Genomic DNA, 21,050 nt, shown 5'->3' with positions numbered 1-21,050 from the left:
AACTTAGTAATAAAAACTTAACCAAAGTCATAAATTTTGATGTTTACAAACAAAACATTCAAAAGTACCAAATCTTTTTCTAGTTTTACTTTACTTATATGAGTAATGTTTAGAAATCTTGATATAAAAATCTATATTAATCTAAGCACGATGATATACGATAAATAAAAATAATTCAAAACTCCAAGAAGAAATCAATATAAATAAATTTTAAAAAAACTAAAATTGTCAAAGTCTCTTTGTTCCAATGGATGACTAAAGGTTCATTAATACTTCTACACCAAGCTCGGGTTTGAGTCCCAAAGAACACAATTTCTTGCAGATTAATGCTGTAAAACTTATCGAAGGTCCTAAAAGCCTCATGTAGAGCCGTTCGTAGTGGTATGAGTGTTGCATGGAGAGCATGTCCATCGCGGAGATGTCGTACATGCATAACTGACCGTTGAAGATCTGATTATTGCTAGGAATGATGCGCCGTGGAATCGTTGTTCGTGGGAGCTGTTCATCATAATCGCATATGCTGCAAGTAGTTGAATCTCATCATAATAAGACTAGGTTAAATATCTCTAATGATAATGATGATGTAATAAGACGACAAAAAAAACTAAAATTAAGCTAAAATATATCACTACAAGAAAACATAGGTATTTCTGACTAACAATATGATCGAGAATAATTGACACATATTACAATTGTGTTAATTACAAATTCTGAAAAATCAAGGTTTACATAATAATATTTTCTCTTTTTACTAAATTTTCCTTTTTATTAAATTTTCTTGTTTTAATTGAAGTATATCCTTTTTAATTATATTGTATAGTTAAATATATACGTTTTGTTTTTATTTTTTAAAAGTTAAGGATTTGTAATTTTCATTAGCATATGTCAAATTCTGATCTTAAGAAGTTTTTTACACTTGTCAAAATCTCATCAATTGATTGACACATATCGCGATCATGTAAATAGCTAAGTTTGAAATATCTAGATTATCTAATAAGATTTTATATTTTTTTTTCTTTTTATGTATTTTAAGAAAATAAAATTTGTTATCTTTTCTTTTTAAAATTAGTAATTTACTATATTTTATTAATATTTTCTTTACATATCTTTGAAAAATCTGTAATCTTTTTAATTTTAGGATTTATAATTTAGTTTATAATTTCCTTTTTATTAAAGTTTTATAGATTATATCCAAAAAAAAAATCTAATCCTTTTACTTTTACTATTTGTAATTTACTATATAATTTTTTTTTTTTTATAATTTTCTTTTTATACTTGTCGAAATCTGATTGATAGACTTAACATGTGTCTCGATCATGCGAATTACTAACTTTGAAACCAAGCTGTAAATAATAAGATAAAAATATAAACTGTTATAAATAATAATTAAATAATAAATTAGTATTAAAATAGAAAACCTAGTAGGGAAAAGATATAATTTTTGAAAGAAAAAAAGAAAAGAAAACAAAGTCCGTAATAATGTAATCTAAACTTATTTCTTAAGAAGTTTTTTTCAGTTAACCTCTTTATCCCTATATAAGAAAGGGCAAATGTGAAAGCTTATAAACCAAATATCTGATTTCCTCTAGATCAAGTAAAAACAATGGTGAGAATGGATATTCCATGGGATTTGTAGATGAAATACTCTCTCGACTTCCGGCAACATTTCTTGGCCGACTACGATTTACATGCAAACGATGGAATGCTTTACTCAAAGATTCGAAATTCATCACAAAGCAATTGGATAAAGCAGCAAAGCAGAATTTGGTTCTCATGTTGAGTAATTTTAGGGTTTACTCGATGAGTATCAATCTCAAAGAAATTCATAACAACATTGATGTTGATCCATCTATAAAGTTTACTGCTAAACTTAGCCAACAAGTCGAAATAACGCAAGTTTTTCACTGCAATGGCTTATTGTTATGTTCCACGAAAGAGGCCGACAAGACTAAACTCGTTGTTGTGAATCCGTGTACTGGTCAAACCAGGTGGATCGAACCAAGAAGTGATTGCAATATATATGATATGTATACTCTAGGTTACGAAAACAACAACAAGAAATCGTATGATAGCTACAAAATCTTGAGGATTTCGTATGGTTGCAATCTCTTGGAAATCTTTGAGCTAAAGTCTAATTCATGGAGGGTTCTTCCTCAAGTCCCTCCCAACATGGGTCTGGATCTACGTCTGTATGGAAGAGGCGAGTCTTTGAAGGGAAATACCTACTGGTTTTGCTATTTTAAATTCGGTATGTTGAGTTTTGATTTCACAACAGAGACACTTAGACGTGTGCCTCTTCCATTTCCGTATGGGCATCGTGATTTATGTACTTTGTCTCTATCAGTTGTTAAAGAAGAACAACTTTCGGTGTTACGTTCGAGTCATGATACGCGACAGATGGAGATATGGGTGAGTGATAAGATTGATACTGGAACCGTGTTGTCGTGGAGCAAATCCCATACATTCGATTTTGTTTCTCTGCGTGATCATCTTGGTTTTGCGGGTTCTGTGAGTGTCTTCATTGAAGAAGACAAGAAAGTGATTATTGTGGGTTGTGGCAGAAGCGAGGAGAAGTACAAGAACATGATATATATTGTTGAAAAGAATGGATGCAGAAAATTAGATTGTGATATAGACAAATCTTATATTGCTCGGCCGTTTCTCTTTAGTTATGTTCCACGTTTAGTTAGTTTATATCCACCAATGTAATATTTATTTTTTCTTCCTCTTTGTATATAAAGTTTTTGCTACCTTCATTTCTTGTGGTGGACCGGTGGTCATATGAAAAAACCAGTCGTCATAATCCTAATATTAACGCATCATTTTTATTTTTAGTGACATGAAACTCTGAATCTTGGGTTAATAAAACTAAAATCTTATTCAACGTTTAGTGAAGATGATAATGCTCTTTTTATTTTTCCGTAACCATAGTACTTTTACATTTATAGGATGTTGTTTTGCATGATAAATTGAGGGAGAAGGAGAAATCACGTGAAATCTCTAATATCCTTGTTGAGCACTCTCTTCTTCACTTCTTTCGCCTGCAGATCCGTTTTCTCATTTTATCATCCTTCTGCTTGGTTCGCTTTTCAGATGCGGCAAGTCGCAATATGTTTTGATCATATCGACGCTTTTCTAAAATTGTTTATCGTTTCCTTTTGCCTCATACAAGTTGTTTGATTTGCACTAAACTTGGAACATAAGCGCACAAATGTGGTATACAGTTTTTTTTGGCAGGTTCTCCGAGATCTAATTCTCTAAAGTATCCAGTCTCTCCAATGATGGTAACTCTATGGAGATTCATGCTATTTCTGAAACCCACGGAGACTTTCTTCTCCTCGTCAATGAAGAAACTCCCATTGCTAAATGGGATCGATCTGTTAGCCAATGGTCTTGTATCCATTTTCAAAAACTGGCTCCACGACACCTTTTTGGCCTCAATCTTAGTCGTAATCCATATCTCAAACTCACATGGATTTATTCTGTTGTGTGTAAGTAAAACCGCAAGCTTCTCTTCTCTAACACAAATAAAATCACATAGTTATAATTCCCAACAGTATAAGGCAAAGACAGAAGTGGCCCAAATCTATTTCTTGTGAAATCAAAGCAGATTATGTGATCATCTAATCCGTGGTTTCCGCCAACTTCTGAGTTTCTTCCTGAAGCACGAAAGTAAGTGTTTCCCTTGAAAGAAACGCCATCATTACCAAACGCTATACGCCAGTACGGAGTGACATCAAGTGTTGTCCATAAATCAGAGTCAAAATCGTAAATTTCATACCAAAAATATCGGCTTTCGTGTTCACAATAGTAGTAATCTATAAACCTTAGTAATTTGTAGCTATGACAAAATTTCTTATTCTCATATCCTAGTGCATAATTGGACTCATATCCGAGTGCATAACTGAACCCATCCCTTGCGAATGGATGGTGAGAATATCTCGGTTCCATCCACCTTGTTTGCCCCAAATATGGATTCCAAACCACAAATCTAGTATCATCTTTCAAGATGCATAACACTATAAACCCTCGCAGTGAATGACTTGAGATATCTTGACTTGTTCTGAATCGTTTAAGCAAGTAAGTTTACCTTTCTGCTCTACTGATGGATCAATGTCAAATCCATTGAAGACAATGCTATTCAAATAAAGATTGTAATCCATCAACATGATCATTCTAGTCTCACCTTCCTTTATTGCTCCTACTCCTTTACTAATGTGCAACTTCATAAAGCTCGGACTTTTAGATAAAGTGTTCAAGGTTTTGCATGTTAATCGCACTGCTCTCATAGACATCAAGGGAATACTAGAGAAAATCTCTTCTACCAAATCTCTTGGAAGATTGAAGATCGTCATCGTCATTCTTTCAAATTGCAACAAGGGTTTTGTTTAACCTTTACAAACCTGTTTTTTTATTTTTTTTCCCCTCTGATTCCTTGCAGCTGAAGTAGAGGCTATATACATATTTAACAACAATTTAAGACTCGAAAATTCATAAAGTTTCAATTCGTTCTTGATCACAAAAAGTTTTGAATTTTTTTTTGTGCACATTATGTTAGTATAGTATTTGATCAAACACAAATTATAAAAATAGAAAACCTAATACGAAAAGGAAAATAGTAAACTTATATCAAGACAAGGCAAAACGTGAAGCTTAATTATAACCCTAAAATTATATTTTTCTTCAAGATCAACGAGAGAAACAATGGTGAGGTTTGATCTTCCATGGGATTTGGTAGAGGAGATACTTTCTAGAGTTCCAGCGACATATCTGCAGAGACGATTAAGATTTACTTGCAAAAGATGGAACGCTTTATTCAAAGATCCGGAATTTATTTGCTAGCAGAGAAGCCGTGTTGGGTTCTCATGTTAAGCTCTTTTAGGGTTTATTCGCTGAGTGTCAATATCAACTCCGTTCACAATAACATTGATGTTGAACTTAGAAGAAGAAACCTAAACGAGTCAGAAAAAGTCGAAATAACTAACCATTTCATTGCAACGGCTTATTGTTATGTTCCACGAACGAGGAAAAGACTAAACTCGTGGTTGTGAATCCATGTACCGGTCAAACCAGATGGATCAAACCAAGAAGTGCTTACGATATGTTTGATAAGTATGCTTTAGGTTATGAAAACAACAATGGAAGTTCATACGGTAGCTACAAAATCTTGAGGTTCCCTGGTCATATATACTACTGATGGCAACCATTTGGAAATCTTTGAGCTAAAGTCTAACTCATGGAGGGTTCTTGCTAACATCCCACCTAAACTGATATTTGGGAGACGCGTGTCTTTGAAGGGAAATACATATTGGTTTTCTTGTGTCTTGAGTGACATTGATATATTGAGTTTTGATTTTGCAACAGAGAAATTCAGAAGTTTGTGTCTTCCATTTATTTTTATGCTTCCGATGGTTATGGAGTCGAATACTTTAGCTTTATCAGTTGTTAGAGAAGAGAAACTTTCGGTGTTACATCTAAACTTTGGTGCACGACAGATGGAGATATGGATGAGTACTAAGATTGATACTGAAACTTTTTCGTGGAGCAAATCCTTTGTATTTGATTTAAGCTCACACTTGGATCTTTTAATTTTTACTAAGAGAAGTGAGTTTCTTCATTGATGAAGAGAAGAAAGTGATTATGTATTGTGGCAGAAGCGAGGATTTCACGAAGAACATGATATACATTGTTGGAAAGCATGGTTGCAGAAAATTCGATTATTATAGAAACCAATCAAAACATTGTCTCAGCTGGTTTCTCTTTAGTTATGTTCCAAATTTAGTTAGTTTAAATCCACCAATGTAAACTTTTCTTTTCGTCCTGTGGTGCGATGATATATGAAAGACCAGTAGTTTTTAACACAAGCTTAACACATATATCGACGGGTTAGAATTTATTCACATTTTATGAAGATAATGCTCTTTGGGGAGGGGGGCTTATATCTCTTTTTCTTTGTGTTGTCAAATATTGTCGTCCTGATAATAATAGATAGATTTCGTCAAAAATTAATATGTTATACAATTATACAAACTATTCAAGAAGACAAAGAGTATCGAACGGACGACAATAGTTTGTATAACATATTAATTTTTATAGTTTGTATAACATAACTTAAAAAACAAAAATAATTTTAAGGTTTTTAGGTCTATAAAGACCTAGTTGCTTTGGACTTTATATCCCTAGTGGAAAATAGGTGCTAGCTCTTTCCATTGACTTCATTGCTTCTCTCTTCTTCGACATCCAAATCCATTATCATAAGAGCATTAGTCATTCAACAATCTAATAATAATCTAGACTACACATCTCCGGATACCAATAGTTACCATAAGTCTCTCTTATAGAAAGCTCAAACTTGGAGATGAATTTTTAAGCATTCATAGATTTTTAAGCATTCATGGATTCTCTACATGATTTGATCTGATCTCGCTCCATTTAAATGATGATTGTGCAATGAGGCGCTATGATGTATTGAAAGAAAAGAACGTACTCATCCTAATAATACCTTATCCTTCTTCATTGGGATTCGGGGAAAAGTGGATGGGCAATTCTTTGTGAACTCTTGTGATGAAAAAAACTCCATTACTTGCAAGTTCTTTTCTTTCAATTAGGTATGTCAATCGGGCTAGCCCGGTCCGGCCCGGCCCGAAGCTTTCAAAACCCGCATATATATGTTTGAGCCCGGCCCGGCCCAGCCCGTAAAAATTCCGAGCCTAGATTTTGAAGCCCTGCCCGGGGATTTTACGGGCTTCTTTGGGCTTTTCTTTCGAGAAAAATAAACCCTTCTAATTTATAATATCTCTTGAAAAAAACGAATCTATGTATAAAACGAATCAAACGAAACTTAAATAACAACTAAAGCCAATTTAGTTTTTAAAAAATTTAAAATAAAATAAATAATCCAAATAAATTGTTTAAACCCACACTAAATAAAATATAAAATCAGAACACTTATAGTAAGACACAATTAGAAAACTAGGTTTAGGGGTTTTAACTCTATTAAAATTTTTTTTAAACAAATCTCTTAATTCAACAATAATATTAACAAAAAAAAAAAGTTAAAATCTCTTTTTAAGGGCTTTTCGGACCAGTCCAAGCCCGGCCGGGCTAAGCCCTAAAAACTCTTTAGCCCAACGGGCTTAGCCCGAAAGGCCAGATTTTTATCTGGACATATATTTTTAAGCCCGAACCCGCTGTTTTTCAGGGCTGGACCGGGCCAGCCCGCGAGCTTTGACCCTAATTAACATGCCTACTTTCAATAAGGCAATTTTGTATGTTTACTTGTTTTACTAAATAACTTAAAATACGACCAAAAATATTTTTAGTTAGAAAAAAGTTATTTACATATTTTTGAATATATATTTAAAATTGTTTTTTTTTAAGTTAAGTTTTATTTTTAAGTCAATAGTGGTATTCTTGACTATAATATTATCATACAACTTGATTTTAACCTACGGTAAACCGCGAAATAATTTATTTTTTAAAGTTAGTATATATAAAATTTTGCAAATTGTATCTTCGTATAAAATATCAAAATTTTATAGTTTACAATTGTTATTAAGTAACAGTATACCACGAGTCCATGAGACAATTGTTAATAAACTGAAGATTTAACCCGTATTAAAGCGGCATGTTAATGATATTTTAAATTTTATAAATACTTATTCAAACCCGTCTGCCATATAAACTTGTTTCAAAATATAACTCGTCCCGTAATTTTATAACCCGTCCCGTATTTTATTTTCTAAAAGTATTGATTTTAAAATTTAATGATTATTTATTATATATAAAAGCTTACATATTGTATCATTCTCTAAGTCATTCATATTTTAATAAACTAAAGATTTAATCTGTATTAAAGCGGCATGTTAATGATATTTTAAAATTTTATAAATATTGATTCAAACTCGTCCACCATATAATCCCGATCCGAAATATAACTCGTCCTGTAATTTCTTAACCCGTCCTGTGATTTGTTTTTTAAAAGTAGTAATTTTAAAATTTTAACAATTATTTAATATATATAAAAGTTTAGAAATTGTATCATTCTCTAAGACATTTATATTTTATAGTTTACAATTGTTTTTAAGTAACATTATACTAAGGAACAATATTTGGTTTTATACAATTTTTTCTAAATGAGACTGATTTAATATGTCTAATATTGGTGGAATTAAAAAAAAAATTAAGGATTTAATCCGTATTGAAGCGGCAGATTAATGATATTTTAATTTTTTTTATTATTTATTCAAAAACTTGTTTTGCCAAACCCGTCCCCCCAAAAAACTCATTTAACTTATTAATGTTGATCTTATTTATGATATGATTATGAATCATTGTCTAAATATTTTTGTATATGTAGAACGTTGAACACACATTTTTCGTCAGTTGGATAATATATGTATGTTTTTAAAATTTTGAATTTATGTATTATATGATGATTCAAAACAGTTAAATATGTAATATCTGGTATATGAGTTAGGTTAAATATAACCCTACCTAATAAAATTTTTATTACCAAAATTTGTAAACGGGTCGGATACCCATCGTATCCAAATGCATTTTGCCCCACTCGCTAAAAATGTACTTCAAAAATACTAGTATGGATTTTCTCTTAGAATTAACTGTATAATTTTCTTATACTAGGTAAAGATCCGTGCATATAAATTGTATACTTGAAAGTCATTTTTTATTTTAGTAAGACTAATATATTTGATGTATCTATAGAGAATCAACGAATCAATATAATTGTTGAGTTTGACTATAATTTGATGACTTGCTAAATCATAATATTCAAATTTAATAAAATAAAAACATTATTACTACAGAATTCTTTTACAATGTATTAAATCATATTACTTAAGATAGACTTTGTACCACCGGAATCAAAAGAGACTTTCTTAAGTCGTCTTTGTTATCAAATTTTTTTTTACAATGTATTAAATCATATTAAATTTCTTTTTTATCTTAATATATAACAAACTTTGTACAAGTCTTGCTCATAAAAGTAATCGTTGAACAATCGGACTTGTTTCTAGCTATGCAAAACTTTTGTTGCTAAGCATAACCTTCTTATGTGGTTGTTAAGATATCAAATACGAAACAAAGTCAATTGCAAATAAAATCGTACCTAATTCGAATATACTAACAAGATAGTGAGAATCGCAATTTCTTCGTCGGGGTTGTGCTACAATATCAACTACATCCCACTCATGGAGGTCTTTGTAGTGATTCGCATTAAAGAAAAGAAGCCTTCGTTCCTGGGCAAAAGTCCATGGCGCTGTTAATAGTCATAGTTATATTATTGTTGTATATTAAGCCTTTTTAACCTTTATTGTTTCTATTAAAACTAGAGAAATACCCGCTATCCACTGTAGGTTGATTTTTTTTTCTTTCAAATTTTAATGTTTATAAAATATGAATTCTAAATTATTTTCTAAAATCAAGTGTTATTAGATTAGTGATTTTAAAATTTACAATCAAATTCACTGTTATTTGAAACGTTTAAGTAGTAGATTTGAAGTGATTTGAGTGACTTTGGGTGGGATTTCAGACACTTTTTTAGTTAAAAATTCAAACATCCAAATCTCACGGTTTTAAGTGAGATTTGGGAGAATTTTAATAACAAATTTCTTAATTCACCAAAATTTCACCAAAATCATCTCAAAACTCACTGCAGATATATCTCTTTGAGTTAATGAGTTTTAATGAATTTTGCAATCCAAGGTATTTTAAAATACAGTATATACAGATATATGATAATATTTAGCATTCATTTGGGATTGCAAAAAGATGTTTAACCTTGATCCCCCAATATTCTCAATTTTCTTTCAAACCTAGCCCTAACCATCGACAACCTTTATAAATAACATTCCACTAATGCAAAAAAAATTAGAGCAATAACGCTGCCTAGGTAAGCTCATCCTCTTATTCTTCATCTGTTGATTTTTTTTTTGAAGATCACATCTGCTAATACTAATTATCTCTTTGTTTATTTAAAAGGTATGGGATTCATCAAGCAAATATATTTTCTACTCTGATCCCAAACTTTACTCGCGGCCTCTAGCAATCAATGGCACAAGCATTCTTCAAAGTTAAAGATAAGATGTTCTCAATTCAAATTTTAATTTTAATTTTTATGTTTGAGATTCTATTTTTATAAATAACATTTCTACATGTTTGCCCAAAAAAAAAAAAAAAACATATCTACATGAACGAGAGTATATCTTAATCCTCATTAAAATCCACAATCGTTTTTTCTTTTCTCATAATATTTGTTTTCTTTTCATTTTTGTAGACATTGACTTTCATCTGGTCTTAAAGTAATGAGAAAACACATCGGAAAAAACATCTAAACATGTGGGACGTGATGGCACGCAAGTGTATTGCGCATCTGAAGCTAAATGATCACATACTTGTCTCAGGCCGCCTTGCTTCTTATGGCAAGAGATCCAGCAATGTATATAGCGGCTTAGATCACGAATATCATGTTTTTGTTTATTTTCTTAACCATTAGAAGTTGTCTCAAACTCTATATTAGTAAAATGTCCAAGTTCTGCTTCCATCAGATTCTATTGATGAATGGTGTATAGTAATTGTGTTGTTGGTATATCATGCGCTCTCCTTATATACCGCCACCCCTAGGCCTCGAACAAGACTCGTTGATATATAAATGTTTTAAGCAACTTCATGTATCTGTGTGTAGCTAAGATTGACCAGGCTGGTTAATTATTTTAGGTTAAAGTGACAGAAGTGAATTATGTGGCGGCTCCACCAAGTCACGTCTTAGATTCTCCGAAAACCCAAAACCGGAAACAGGTTATTATCTCTTCTACTCATCTGCTTCTCTATTGGTAGTGAATATGAATCCATAATGATTAAAAGAACATTATACCAAGCTCATGAATCCACAACAGGTTTTGTATCTTCATGTTTTGTGTACTCGGGTTTATAAAAGTTTTATGCATTAGTTTTGAATGTTGCATACATTTTAAAAGAAAAAATGATAAAATTTTCTTGCTTGTGTGTTTTGGTATTTCTTAGAAGATGGTATAGAAGAATCCAAGAATGAAGATATATTATTGTGGCAAGTCTCTTTTTCGAATCCATACGATTGGTGGGACAACAGGGAGAGATAAGAAGAGCCCAAGGCAACATGACTTTAAACATAAAGATACAGGTGAAGCTCTCTGGCTTGACTCTGATATACCAGATTGGATTACTAGACGACTGGAATTCTTCGACCAGAGAAACCGCTGCTACGATGAGGAAAAATCACGTCGTGGCCGTCTTTCTGACTATATTTAGGACGAGATATTCTTGCGATATTACAAGTGTGTTGCATCAATTCATGATTATCAATTTATCATCCAGTTAATGAGAGAGTAAACTATCTTGAAAACAGTTTATATATCAGGCCCGGCTTAGCACATGTGCTAGGAGTGCTAGGGCACAGGGTCCTAGCCTCCTAGGGTCCAACTTTTTTTTTTTTTTTTTTTTTTCATAAAAAAATCCCAACTTTTTTATAAAATAACCAATTAAATAAAAAATTATACCTTAAAAATCCCAAATTTTGTTAAAAACAATATAAAAAAAATTCAAGTTTAAGAAAATAACATTTCTATAATTAAAAACAACAATTATTTGAATACAAATTTGGTATTTTTTTTTAAATTATAATAATAGACAAAAAAATTTTTTTTGTCTAAGAGCCCTTAATTTTTTTGGGACAGATCTAGCACCGGGTCTCGTCAATAATTGAACCGGCCACAGGTTTGAATCGCATGCACCCAATAGACGAGTATCACTCACATATGTGTGTGTGTCTATACAGTGAAACCTCTATTAATTAATACTCTATAGAAATAAATGACATCATGGTTGAGGTATTCTAAAATATCTTTTTCCAATTATTTTATTTTTGAAATTTATTTGTTAACAAAAAGAAGTTTTATGTACATAAGAGTTTGTTAAACTGAAAACATAGAAAAATGCTGGAAAAATAGAGAGCTGCACTAAAACAAAGCATTAATTAGAGTAGCCAAAAAATTAGCACTTAGCCAATGTGATCTCATAGCTTTTCATGATGAATGTCTATTGTGGTTTTTGCCAACTATATACTCATATTGCAAAAATCCATCATAATGATTCTAGTGTTTATAAAATAAAATCTGATGTCAAGAAGTGACTTATCTATCAAATTGTTTTAAAAGAGTGTAAGATAACTGATAAATCTGATTAGTAGAAATGTCCATATTTATGCAAGTATTTTCCAAATTTAAAACTTTATAGGCAGTGGCGGAGGCAATTAAGAAACATGGGTGTCATATGACCCCCATGGAATTAAAATTTTCAGCTTAGGTTTGTTAAAATAATTATTTGACACATGTTCAAGAATGCTATTGACACCCCTCTCAAATATTATTGACCACTCTCACAAAAATTTAAAATAGAAATATGCCATTAATTTTAAGAATTATCTATAGTTTAATTGAGATTCAACATTATCGTTGGCTTTTTTAACTGTTGGGCTTTAACTAAGTTTTTATTTATTAATTTTGTTGTTTAAAACTTAATTATAAAGATGCATCTTTAAAAAAAAATTTGTAATGACATTTTTTATAATAAAATTAATATTTATAAAAAAAAAAAATTATGACCCCGTAACTAATTTTTCTGGCTCCGCCACTGTTTATAGGATCAATGTCTGTATTTATTTTATACTTTATAATTCACGGTTATATAACTTTGATGGAACATCCATTCCTGCAGCTATTCATCTGGTTTGGTGGTTGGCTTATCATGGTTCAGTGTTTGCCAACCAGGAATCGGATAGCATGCATGACGCTGAATCTTTGACCCGTTCACATATATGTATATATGTGACACCAATTAAGGTATTCCAAAATACCTTTTTTCCTTTATTTTGACTTTTCAGATATTGAATATATTTAGGAAATGATAAATAGAATAATGTTGAGGAGTTGGAAAAAAGCTAATGTCGATGGATTTAATGGATTATTTTGATTTTAAATTGGCTGCCAATAAATGTGTAAAGACTATAAAGAGGGGTTTTGTGCAAAATTTTTTTTCCAATTCGCCTATTTTTGTAATGTTATATTTTATCTCCGAAAAATGTAGATTAATCATACTAAACCCAAAATAATACGTAATATAACCCTTATACGTATATTATAAACGTTTTTCCGGTCGCATACATTAGTTTTATAAAATTCTAAAAGTAGAGTTGAACTCTTCATCGCGAGGGCTTCGATTTGAGATATTATTTGTCAAAAATTTACGAACTTGATGGTAGCGAATAAGTGTTACATTGCATATTATTTTGGACTTCATAAGATTAATCTCTACTTTTCAGAGATAAAAGGTAAAATTGCAAAAATGGACGAGTTGGAAGTTTTTTTTTTTGTACAAAACCCTTATAAGAGTGTAAGATAAATTTCATTGGTCGTATTATTATGTTGTCCAAAACAAAATCTGATTGGTAAAAAAATTCTATAAGTTTATAAGTGTTTCCAACTTTAAAATTTATTATGATCACTTTTTGTATATAACTATATATTATATTAGATTAAGACCAGTCCAATGGACGGTTTAAAATTTTTTTTAATTAAAATCAATTTAGCAAAATATTAAATCAAAATTTGTTTGTAAGTAGAAATTATCTTTAAAATATAGAATTTTTGGTTAAAAAAACTTATTTATATATTCGTTCTTTTTCCTTAATATACTAATGTTTATTTATATATTTTAAATTTATTGTAGCATTTATTATAATAATATTTTTTGGTGAATACATTTATTATAATAATCTAGTAAAATTAAATTATCAATTACCAAAACTTTTTCAAATATATATCATTATTATTATTGCTAAATGTCAAAAACCCTTTAGAAAATATTTTGCCATCTCAAATCTCAAAAAACATAGTTTTGTCATCTCGCCTAAAATAATTCAACAACATTTTAGATGCAAACCACTGGTTAAACCGTCATTTTATTTACATCTATTAACAAATTTACTATTTTGACCTCTAATTATAATAAACAAAAATTTCATAATTTTATAAATAGGACAACATTTATCTTAGATGATTTAATAATTAGTATAGCATAACTATAAATAGTGTTTTATATTGCACATTATACATAATAAATCTATATTTAAAAATAACTAAAATGCTGACTTTTCTAAAATTTAAAAATATATGTTTTTTTTTCCACTGAGTTTCATTAAATCAAAAAAACTAAAGTCACGAAATACAAAGACCATTGTAAGGAAGAATAGAGCAACGCCAATATGAAGATGAGACAATAAGAGAGAAACCAGAAACTTAGCCTTATGATCGACGATCTCTTTCAATTCGATCTTGCAACCATGAAGGTCCTCCTAAAGCTAAGTCTGAGGTGAGACGTCCTTCTCGGGTAACACTGCATGAAATATCCCTAGCCAACGAATTGGCTTTCGGTGAAGAGAGTTTGAAAGTAACCTCTCCCATCACCCGTATTACCTGCACAATTTTGTTAAGAACAGAGCGATATTTTGGCCAATCTTTTGGATTCTCCAAGGCTGAGACTGCCGCAGAACAGCCGGTCCAAACCTAACAGGAGGCAATGTGAAGATCATGAAGACTTTGAAGAGCCCAGAGAATGCACTTCAGCTCCACTGCAACTCTGTTAAACAGAGGTAAGAAGGCATCCCTAGCATGAAATAGAGCATCACCGTTATGATTTCGAAGGATCCATGCTGTTGCACAAAAACACTCATCATTTATCCAAGACGCATTAATGTTGCACTTTAAAACACCAACAGCAGGTATAGTCCAAACTTTTCGGGATATAGAATGATTTCTTGCATCCCACGCAGACTATTGTGAGGTAATCTGGTTTTGTTTGATCCATTCCTCCGCTTCATCCAATGCATTAGCAATCACAAAGTGATGGTCAGTAGCCTTAGCTGCGTATAAGAGAGCATTCCGAGCCTTCCAAATCTCCCATAAGAGCCATGGAACTGCAGACCGAAACTGTGGGTCTAAAACTGGCTTCCCTTTTAAGCTTAGAGTGTATTCTATGTTATGCGCAACAGAGTTGGTGAATTCATGACTTGGTAAGGGCAGGTTAGTTGCAGACCACACCTGAGATGCCAATGAACATCTGAATAGCACATGGGATATGTTTAATAATTTTAGTAACGCCTGTAGAAAATAAAGAATAATAATTTGACCAGCAATCCGTGCAACGCACGGGTCCATATCTAGTTATATATATAGATTTGATAGCTCTTAGTCCACCTAGTCCGGTTACTCCCCTCTTAGTCGTTAGACCCATCCTATCCGCCTTGATTAATGACTAATCCTTTAGAAAAATCAGTCAGCCGATTACTCTCTGCCTAATCTGATTATTTTCCGCCAAATCTTACATATCCCGATTATTTTTAGATTGCAAGTATAAAACAACTTTTTTTTTGTTATTCAAACATTTGAATTGGGAGTTTGTTATGTTTTACAATAACTTATGTTCAAATTTTAATAAAAATCACAAAAATTTTTCATAAAAATCATAAAAATTTGTCTTAAAATACATTTTTATGTGTTTACTGCAATTTTGAAAACAATATTAGATTAATATATTTTAACAATATTAAAATATGATATGATAATGGGAAGCAGCAGGATATGTGGTCATTGAATCAAGCTTATCTGATCAACCACGGCGAATATATGCATGAAACCAGTTGGAGAATGTGCTCAGCTCAATTACGAAACTCCTCGAAGAAGAATCAGATCAATCGGAGTTCAGATGAAGGAGTTATGCAATTTACAAAATCGGTGATCTCCAGCTTACGCGAATTCAGACATACGCCCATTCAAAGAAGGATTCCGACAAGACCAGATTGAATTAAGCTACAAACCAAATTGTTCTGGAATCTTGGTCAATCAGAGAAGCCCATCAAAGTGGATTCAGCCCAAAAACAAGAAGAAAAGAGAGATTTTCGTCCATCCTCAAAACAACATTTAAAGTGTTTTTCTCTCTCTTACATGCACTTTAGAGTTTGAATTTCTATTTCCAAGTTGTGCTGCATGTTATGGACGAAATTGTTGTATCTCCTCTATATAATGAGGCTTAATTCATGAATAAAAGTAAGTTTTGTTGTTGAGTAAAAAATCAGAGAAGTTTCTCTCTTTCAAGATGTGATATCTTGTAATTTTTGGAACTCCATGTTCATGGTGTGTCATATCTATGTTCATGGCTTGTTCAGACTTATCATAGATCCTTTCACAGATCTTTGTGGCGTCTCTCGATCCATCTCTCTATCCATTCCTTGTTGGTGCGTCATATCCAGCAAGTTATCGATCTCCTTTGGTGTGTAATATCCAAAGAATCGATCCACCGGTAAATCAGGAGTCTTCCGCAGCTCTTGTGCGACCATTCACTCCACAACCTTTGATCCTTTAGAGTTCACAGTCTCTTGGATGCAAAGTTATCCCTTTCACCACCTTAGAGTGCATAATCCTTGGGAGGATCGTATCAAAATAACTCTAAAACTAGTCCCCGATTAATTCTCAATTTTAATCCGATTTTTCGATTACTCGCTAGATCTATACCAAACGTCCGATTAGCGTCTAACGATTTTTCAAACAAGGGATAGACTTGACTCTTGCGTGGCGTTGCGTTTGCGTTTGCACTTGCGTCCTTTTTTTATTCGATTTGTGGAAAAAGAGAACATTTCTCTTTTCTTCTTATTCTCTCTGCGAGTTACAGTCTCAAATATGTCAGCTACCTTATATTCGATTTTGAGCGTTCCTTATTTCCTTCACTGAGAAAAGAAAAAACACAGAGAAAGAGAGGGAAACCATGGAAATGCAAGGAAGAAGACGAGAAGTGGTTGTTTCATCTCTCCAATTCGCTTGCTCCGACGATATCTCCACCAATGTCGCCGCCGCTGAGCGGTTCGTCTCTCTCTCCCTCTCTCTGACTATCAATCTCTCTCATCTTCCTCCTCCTTGTAATTTTCATGTGTATATCCTTCTCGAGCAATTTAGGATGATCACGGACCTTAGATTTCATTTCTTTTCCTGCAAATTGCTCCTTTCGAATCCGATTTCACTATCTGAGAATGGAATTGTTTACGTTTACGCAGATTAGTCAGAGAAGCTCACGCTAAAGGAGCTAATATCGTTCTTATTCAGGTCAGATTATAAGTCTCACTTGATTAGTCTCTGAAGCTGCGTATACGATATAGTGTTTTTGATTTATCTAGTTTCGAATCGTCTTCGTTTGTCTTATATAGTTTAGTTTCTTGATAACAGGAACTTTTTGAAGGATATTACTTCTGTCAAGCACAAAGAGAAGATTTCTTTCAGCGAGCCAAGCCTTACAAGAACCATCCTACAATTGCAAGGTGACATTACTTATTCGATTTCTAACGCAGTAAAGTGGAATCTTGATGTATGTACTGTGTAGTGTTTTGATGGTTGGAGAGTTTATTTAACATAGGATGCAGAAGCTGGCAAAGGAATTGGGTGTAGTAATACCTGTTAGCTTCTTTGAGGAGGCAAATGCTGCACATTACAATTCGATAGCGATAATTGATGCTGATGGAACTGACCTTGGAATTTATAGGAAGTCGCATATTCCTGATGGACCGGGTGAGTCAAGTTTGGAGTTGGAAATATAGCTTTCGTTCTTGTTACCTTTTTGCTAAGACCTCTACTTATCTTCAGGGTATCAAGAGAAGTTTTATTTCAATCCTGGAGACACTGGCTTTAAGGTAGTTTTGTCAAGGAAACACCCAAACTGAAAAAAGATTTCTTATCTGTCATGTTATTTGGTTCACATGATTGATCTCTTCCCCCTTTGGCGTGAATAGGTTTTCCAGACAAAGTTTGCAAAAATTGGAGTGGGTAAGATGCTCTATGCAGAACTCTGTTTCTTATGTCCTTTTCTTTTGTTACTTCATCTTAATTGAAGTATTGGTGCAATGTCTTGTTTAGCTATATGTTGGGATCAGTGGTTTCCTGAGGCAGCTCGAGCTATGGTTCTACAGGGTGCTGAAGTACTGTTTTATCCCACTGCTATTGGTTCTGAACCTCAAGACCAGGGATTGGATTCTCGTGATCATTGGAGGAGAGTTATGCAAGGGCATGCTGGGTCTAACGTGGTAAGCTATTATTAGGTCTTAAACATTTCAGTTTTCAAATTCATCAGTGTCTTATCCGATCGCTACGAGTATAACTTATAACTGAAAGCTATTTTACCGTGACATGAACAATAAATTACATGCATCTAGTTTGTTCCATTATTTGTACTGATTGTAACTTGTCAAAATGTGCTTCAATGGTTAGATTAATCGGTCATTTTTTCCCAATGATTAATCGATTTTGCTGTAATGGTTTGCTAATGAGTGGGGCATATACTTTGGGTTTCAGGTGCCTCTAGTCGCTTCAAATCGCATAGGGAAGGAAATAATTGAAACTGAGCATGGACCAAGTCAGATCACTTTCTACGGAACTTCCTTCATTGCCGGTATCAATTTATAAACTTACTCAGATGAGATCAATAATTTTGAAGTTTAGATGCAAATTTATCAATAAGCATTTTCCCAACAGTTTGTCCCAATATCGTTGTTATGATATGACAGGGCCAACAGGTGAAATTGTGGCTGAGGCAGATGATAAATCGGAAGCCGTTCTCGTGGCACAGTTTGATCTTGAGATGATCAAGTCGAAAAGGCAAAGCTGGGGAGTGTTCCGTGACCGTCGTCCAGATTTGTACAAGGTGCTTCTTACTATGGATGGTAATATCTGAATCTTTTGCTGTTTGAAGCTTTGATCTTTTGTTTAAGATCACACTGAGGAAATCCATTTAACAACAATTATTACTGGCTTAATCTTAAAGGGTAAGCCCAAAAATAAAAGACCTGAAAATGATATAATACATCTCAAAATTTGCTGTGGCTCTTTCATCTTTCTAGGTCATATGAAAAAATTGGATATGTAAACACAAATGCATAAGTTGTATTTGGAACAATTAGCCTAAGTTACATGCACCTTAGATAACGAAGAAAATACAATCGAAACACACAATACTGCTAATTACGTTTCCAGCTCCAACATCTGTCTTCATGTTTCCTTTTTCTTTTGATCATTAGCATTCACTGTGCTTGATGGTTTGTGTTCGTCAGCAAGCAGTGTTATTCTCCCGGATTCTTCGATTATCTCGTCTTCCTTGTCCAGATCATCAACATCTTCTCCTTCTTCTTCAAGAACATACATTTCTTCTTCTTGATTATATTCTCCGACATCATCATCTTCAGCTTCACTTCTGTCATCAGAAGGATTGACATGTGATGACGCAACTTTCCTCTCCCTGAGCGTTTTGTCTGTGAGGTTCCTCAGCAAGTTCATCACTTGCACCGCATACATTAATGCTGTTAAAGGATCTGCCATCTGCAATAAAACCAAAACAGATCCAGTTTGCGGGTCAGAGGCTTGATAAGTAGCATTGATGCATATTGGTATTAGGACTAAGGTCAATGCCAGAATTCAAAAAGAAAAAATCTTGGAGGAATATGTTGCAAAAACTGACCTGAGACATGTTGGGTGCGAAGACTAAAGCAAGATTACGGGAGGTCATCTTATTGACATCTTCAAACTCTACAAAATCAGCCATTAGATTGATTGCCCAATTCAGAAGAGAAGCTTCCGTTTGCGGCAAGAGTCTCACAACCTTCACGAAATCCTCCTCTGACTCGCACTGCATCACTTGTTGAGATGGTAGAGAATCGAGTACCCCTCTCGGTAATTCTCTGAACCAAGCCTTTATAAGTCCGGCGAGACAGTGGATATCAATGCCTTCTGGTAGGACTCCTTTGTTTAACTCTTCTCTAATAAACTCTTCCTCACTGTTATCCCCTGTGATTCTGAAAATTCCTTCTACCTGCAAACCTCCTTGATCGTATAGCCGGCTTTGTAATAGCGTGAGTATCGTCGGAACACAATTCCCTCTCGAGTCGTATGATAACTGCATCGACTCTGTAGAAACCCCAAACACTGTTGCACTGCAAACCCGCAAACAGATCAACAAATCATGAAGCAAGAACATAATATTTCCATCACATTGTTCACAAAGATTCATGGTCATGTCTCTTATATACTACATTAGATTACAATTTATATAGTCAATTTGAAATGGAATTCTGACGCATCTTTCCAATAAGATAACGTTTTGAATCCCTTTTAGGATTATTGTGACATGATTTCGAATTGTTTTGAATGTCAAAACGAACATTGCATTTTCTTTTGCATTTTACAATGTTATAATATTTAATAATCTTAAATTTCAAATGCAAACACAAACGCAAAAATAATCATGGCATAGGTTTCAACTCAATTCACGGTTTACATTGGAAAGAAGAAGAAGCTGAACCTTGCACTAGGGGGCTTCTTGGGTACGTCGGGCTCAAATTCAGAAGGAAGACCAAGAAAACCATCGAAGCGATCGTATGTTACATGAGCCACGTGACAGATATTGGTTGGGCGACCAATGTCCATGGCTTGTCGTTCGTTTTCCTCCGCCATTATATCTCTCGAGAAGCAACGAGATAGCTCCAAGACGACTCGACCAACTGACGCGGAGCTGCCGAACCGCGAGAGTTCGGGCTTTCCGCGTCTTCTCACTCGCGCTATCTCTCCTTCACAGCCACGTCACCCAAATATCTAAACACACAGTTTCTTCTTCTTCTCTTCTGATTGGGGTTTTTACTCTGTAATGTCAATGTGTGATAAGAAAGGGTGATTGATATGGGAATGGGATTGTCATGGCCAGCGAGGAAACGGGCTTACACGTACGCAAAATGTTGCCGAGAGACTATGTGGCGGTGAAGAAAAATGGTTAAGAGTAATGTAGGACGTGGGAATCACTACTTGTAAAACTTACTATTAATTAGTGGTAGATGTTTATTTTTTCCTTCTTACGATGCGATTCCAACCACGGTTCTAAAATTTTATTTATCAACTCATAATTTTATTTGACTA

The 21,050-nt window shown here is 33.3% G+C and overlaps 3 protein-coding genes and 2 pseudogenes across 3 annotated transcripts; 3 read left to right on the top strand and 2 right to left on the bottom strand.

Moving 5' to 3' along the window:
• The first annotated feature begins 1,535 nt into the window (after positions 1 to 1,535).
• LOC9316985 (F-box/LRR-repeat/kelch-repeat protein At2g27520) lies at positions 1,536 to 2,784 on the top strand. The gene is given in 2 exon segments (XM_021029771.1): positions 1,536 to 1,628; positions 1,631 to 2,784. Coding segments are annotated over 2 exon segments (1,104 nt in total). The 5' UTR covers positions 1,536 to 1,603; the 3' UTR covers positions 2,710 to 2,784.
• A 379-nt stretch (positions 2,785 to 3,163) lies between these two features.
• On the bottom strand, positions 3,164 to 4,361 carry LOC110229264 (annotated as a pseudogene).
• A 632-nt stretch (positions 4,362 to 4,993) lies between these two features.
• On the top strand, positions 4,994 to 5,808 carry LOC110228838 (annotated as a pseudogene).
• Positions 5,809 to 16,759: 10,951 nt separating this feature from the next.
• Positions 16,760 to 19,021, top strand: LOC9315156 (N-carbamoylputrescine amidase). The gene is made up of 9 exons (XM_021029270.1): positions 16,760 to 16,964; positions 17,156 to 17,204; positions 17,325 to 17,416; positions 17,512 to 17,663; positions 17,739 to 17,785; positions 17,885 to 17,918; positions 18,009 to 18,175; positions 18,444 to 18,540; positions 18,656 to 19,021. Exons 1-9 carry the CDS (start codon positions 16,870 to 16,872, stop codon positions 18,820 to 18,822), a joined length of 900 nt encoding a protein of 299 aa, XP_020884929.1. The 5' UTR covers positions 16,760 to 16,869; the 3' UTR covers positions 18,823 to 19,021.
• A 98-nt stretch (positions 19,022 to 19,119) lies between these two features.
• LOC9316983 (rho GTPase-activating protein 5) lies at positions 19,120 to 20,895 on the bottom strand. Its single transcript, XM_002879042.2, has 3 exons — positions 20,443 to 20,895; positions 19,603 to 20,074; positions 19,120 to 19,463 (listed from the first exon to the last, which is right to left on the bottom strand). Exons 1-3 carry the CDS (start codon positions 20,592 to 20,594, stop codon positions 19,137 to 19,139), a joined length of 951 nt encoding a protein of 316 aa, XP_002879088.1. The 5' UTR covers positions 20,595 to 20,895; the 3' UTR covers positions 19,120 to 19,136.
• Between the last annotated feature and the right edge of the window lie 155 nt (positions 20,896 to 21,050).

The sequence above is a fragment of the Arabidopsis lyrata genome (assembly GCF_000004255.2).
Source record: "Arabidopsis lyrata subsp. lyrata unplaced genomic scaffold ARALYscaffold_4, whole genome shotgun sequence".
Classification (NCBI taxonomy): domain Eukaryota; kingdom Viridiplantae; phylum Streptophyta; class Magnoliopsida; order Brassicales; family Brassicaceae; genus Arabidopsis; species Arabidopsis lyrata.
The sequence above is the reverse complement of the archived record's forward strand: the minus strand, read 5'-3'. Positions and strand labels throughout refer to the sequence as shown.

What these genes read in the sequence shown, in the direction of transcription:
- LOC9315156 (XM_021029270.1), top strand. Translation starts at nt 16,870, where the DNA reads ATGGAAATGCAAGGAAGAAGACGAGAAGTGGTTGTTTCATCTCTCCAA. An exon ending in GCATATTCCTGATGGACCGG is followed by an intron (nt 17,664 to 17,738) that starts GTGAGTCAAGTT and finishes ACTTATCTTCAG; the next exon opens with GGTATCAAGAGAAGTTTTAT. An exon ending in CTGGAGACACTGGCTTTAAG is followed by an intron (nt 17,786 to 17,884) that starts GTAGTTTTGTCA and finishes TGGCGTGAATAG; the next exon opens with GTTTTCCAGACAAAGTTTGC.
- LOC9316983 (XM_002879042.2), bottom strand. Translation starts at nt 20,594, where the DNA reads ATGGCGGAGGAAAACGAACGACAAGCCATGGACATTGGTCGCCCAACC. An exon ending in AAGAAGCCCCCTAGTGCAAG is followed by an intron (nt 20,075 to 20,442) that starts GTTCAGCTTCTT and finishes GCGGGTTTGCAG; the next exon opens with TGCAACAGTGTTTGGGGTTT. An exon ending in TCGCACCCAACATGTCTCAG is followed by an intron (nt 19,464 to 19,602) that starts GTCAGTTTTTGC and finishes GTTTTATTGCAG; the next exon opens with ATGGCAGATCCTTTAACAGC.